General features: G+C 36.8%; 1 protein-coding gene across 1 annotated transcript; it reads left to right on the top strand.

Annotated features, from left to right (window-relative positions):
• Window positions 1–883: 883 nt before the first annotated feature.
• On the top strand, window positions 884–2,252 carry LOC127245736 (transcription factor TCP20-like). Its single transcript, XM_051266769.1, has 2 exons — window positions 884–1,806; window positions 1,914–2,252. The coding sequence occupies exon 1, from the start codon at window positions 899–901 to the stop codon at window positions 1,724–1,726; it is 828 nt and encodes a 275-aa protein (XP_051122726.1). The 5' UTR covers window positions 884–898; the 3' UTR covers window positions 1,727–1,806; window positions 1,914–2,252.
• The last annotated feature ends 548 nt before the right edge of the window (window positions 2,253–2,800 follow it).

Below are 2,800 nucleotides of genomic sequence, written 5' to 3' on the forward strand. Positions count from 1 at the left end.
AAACGACATGTATTGACATTTATTTAATTCAAACGGTACAGTTGTCACCAAACTAATCAATTTTATTTATTGATTTATTTAATGTCACACATTTTATATTTATTTATTAATTTATTAATTACTCCGAAGTCTATAATTATGGAAAATTCCTTCAACTGCAAGATTCTTTCCAATTTAAGCTAGTTTAAAAACTTAGCCTGGCAAAAAGTTCTTCCAATAATTATACTATATATATATATATATAGTGTAATACGAACAACATTAAAAAATAATAATAAAAAAAATAAAATACAAATAAAAGAAGATTAGAAGATGGAATTAATCATGACACAGATGGATAGCTAGTTAATAAATTAATATTTTTATTATTTTTTTAAAGAAAAGCAAAATACCTTTGATAAATGATCATATTTATTTTGAATCAAACAAACAGATAGAGCTGTGTTTGTCTGTGGATAAGAGGATATTGCAAACTTCACATCAACTGTACATCTGTGTGTTCATTATCATTTTTATAATTTTATTTTTATTTTTTATTTTGTTTACTCCATTCAATTCAATATTTTAAAAATAATAAAGAAACCCTAAATAACGGCGTAATTTATCATTGAATAAATTAATTCATCAAATCATACGACTAACACAAAAGCAAAAGTTACGAGAAAAAATATATAAATAAATAAATAAAGCAAAACCCTTTTGCTTCATATTCACTGTTCATCACACCAAAAACATTCTTTAAGACATCCTCCAATTATTGCAATTTTTTTTTTAAAAAAAAAAAAAACCAATGGTAAACCCTAAAAACATCAAAACAATAAAAATAGTAATAACTTTATTTTATTTTCAATTATATATAATAAATAATAAATTATTGGTGGAATTAAATTTCTTTTACATGTGTGTGGGTGTGGGTGTGGGTGTGGGTGTCCCATTGATGAATGAATTAGAGGCCCCAATCCCATATTATTTCTCGGCTCTTCCTGCAATGGAAGCCAAGCCGCCATCAAAGCCGCCGCCCAATTTTGAAGACGAAGCAGCCGACCACAAGCCGCGCCGCCCCCACCTCGCCGTCGCCAAGCGGGCCTCCAACAAGGACCGCCACAAGAAGGTCGAGGGCCGCGGCCGCCGGATCAGAATTCCGGCGCTCTGCGCCGCCCGGATCTTCCAGCTGACTCGCGAGCTCGGCCACAAGACCGACGGCGAGACCATCCAGTGGCTGCTGCAGCAATCCGAGCCGTCCATCATCGCCGCCACCGGCACCGGCACCATTCCCGCCTCCGCCATGTCCTCCGCCGCCGCCGCTGAATCCGCATCGGAGCAGGGCAGCTCCGTCTCCTCCGGCCTCCTCTACTCCACCCTCCCCCCCGCCGCCGCCGCCATGATCGGCGAAGATTTTCTCGGCAGATCAATGGGGATTTGGTCCTGCAGCTTCAATGGAATCGGCTCGCCAGCTGTCCTAGCCGCCGCCAATCGCGTCGGCAAAATCGGTTTCAATGGATTCGAATTTCCACCCCCCGCCGCCGGATTAGGTCAACCTCCGCCGCCGCCGCCGCAGCCCGCCCTGGAGCTCGGCCTGTCTCAAGACGGACATATCGGCGGAATGAATTTCCAGGCATTGACTCAATTCTATCATCAATTAGGTCAAAATGGCAGCTCCATTGATCATCATCATCACGATCAGCAAAACCCTGGCAAGGAAAATTCAGAGGGATCCAAACACTGACAGGGATTGATTGATTGATTGATTGATTGATTGATCGATTTCAAAGTTCATCTGGATCGATCGATTTAATTGCATTTGAGGTAATGATCAAATTAATTAAGCCCACCGCTACACACACATATGATATATATTTGTATGGATTTGATGATCAAGACAGTGGTTTTAGTTGATGGTTGTAATACAATAGGACATCAAGAAAGATTATTGCGGGGTTTCGAGCAAAGGGTTCTGAGCCCACAAATGGGAGCTACAAAGATTTGCTTCTGCATATATATATATATACATACATACATATTCAAATAGGTCGATGTAATAGGATGATCAATGATCAGGAAATTCTGGGGATTTCCTTAGTTATATATATATATATATATTTGTATGGGTGATTTTGATTTTCAGTGAGAAGTATGTATAGTTTGGGTGTTGACAATGGTTGGTTTTGTTATTACAATTTTGAGGTGTGCTGTCAAATTTTGGAGTGTTGTCTCAATTTAGTGCATAAGAAAACATGATAACTCTTGCTGTTGGTTTGCCTCTTTTATCAATTATTAGTAAGTTTCTTCAAATAGAAGATTTCTCTCTCTCTCTATCTCTCTCTCTATCTCTCTCTATATATATATATACACATATATTATATATATGCGCGTGATATGTCCGATAAAGGAAGGTATGTGGGTGAACTTATGATTGTAAAATTATAAGGGTGTATTTGTTTGGGGGTTTAGATTTTGTATCGAGATTTGAATAGTAAAATTTTTGAATTGGAATAGTTGTACGATGTGATAGAAATAGTGTTGCCATAATCTTTTGAATGTAAAATTGATTTTTAGTATAATATAAAAAATGAAAAATAAATGTTTGATTTGATGTTTTTGGAGGGAAAAAATTAGATGAACATTAGAAATCTGGAAAAATCCCCAAAAGAACACACCCTAAATTTGTTCGAGAGAATTTGTCAGATAGAATTTTCCTAATGTAACTTATCCGACTAGTTGATTTGCAAACTATTGTATTAAGCTTAAAAATTTACTCAGTATGCACTCAAAAAAATAGCGAGCAAATCACATATATATA

The sequence above is a fragment of the Andrographis paniculata genome, unplaced genomic scaffold (genome assembly GCF_009805555.1).
Source record: "Andrographis paniculata isolate CXL003 unplaced genomic scaffold, ASM980555v1 Contig22END, whole genome shotgun sequence".
Lineage (NCBI taxonomy): Eukaryota > Viridiplantae > Streptophyta > Magnoliopsida > Lamiales > Acanthaceae > Andrographis > Andrographis paniculata.

What these genes read in the sequence shown, in the direction of transcription:
- LOC127245736 (XM_051266769.1), top strand. Translation starts at nt 899, where the DNA reads ATGTGTGTGGGTGTGGGTGTGGGTGTGGGTGTCCCATTGATGAATGAA.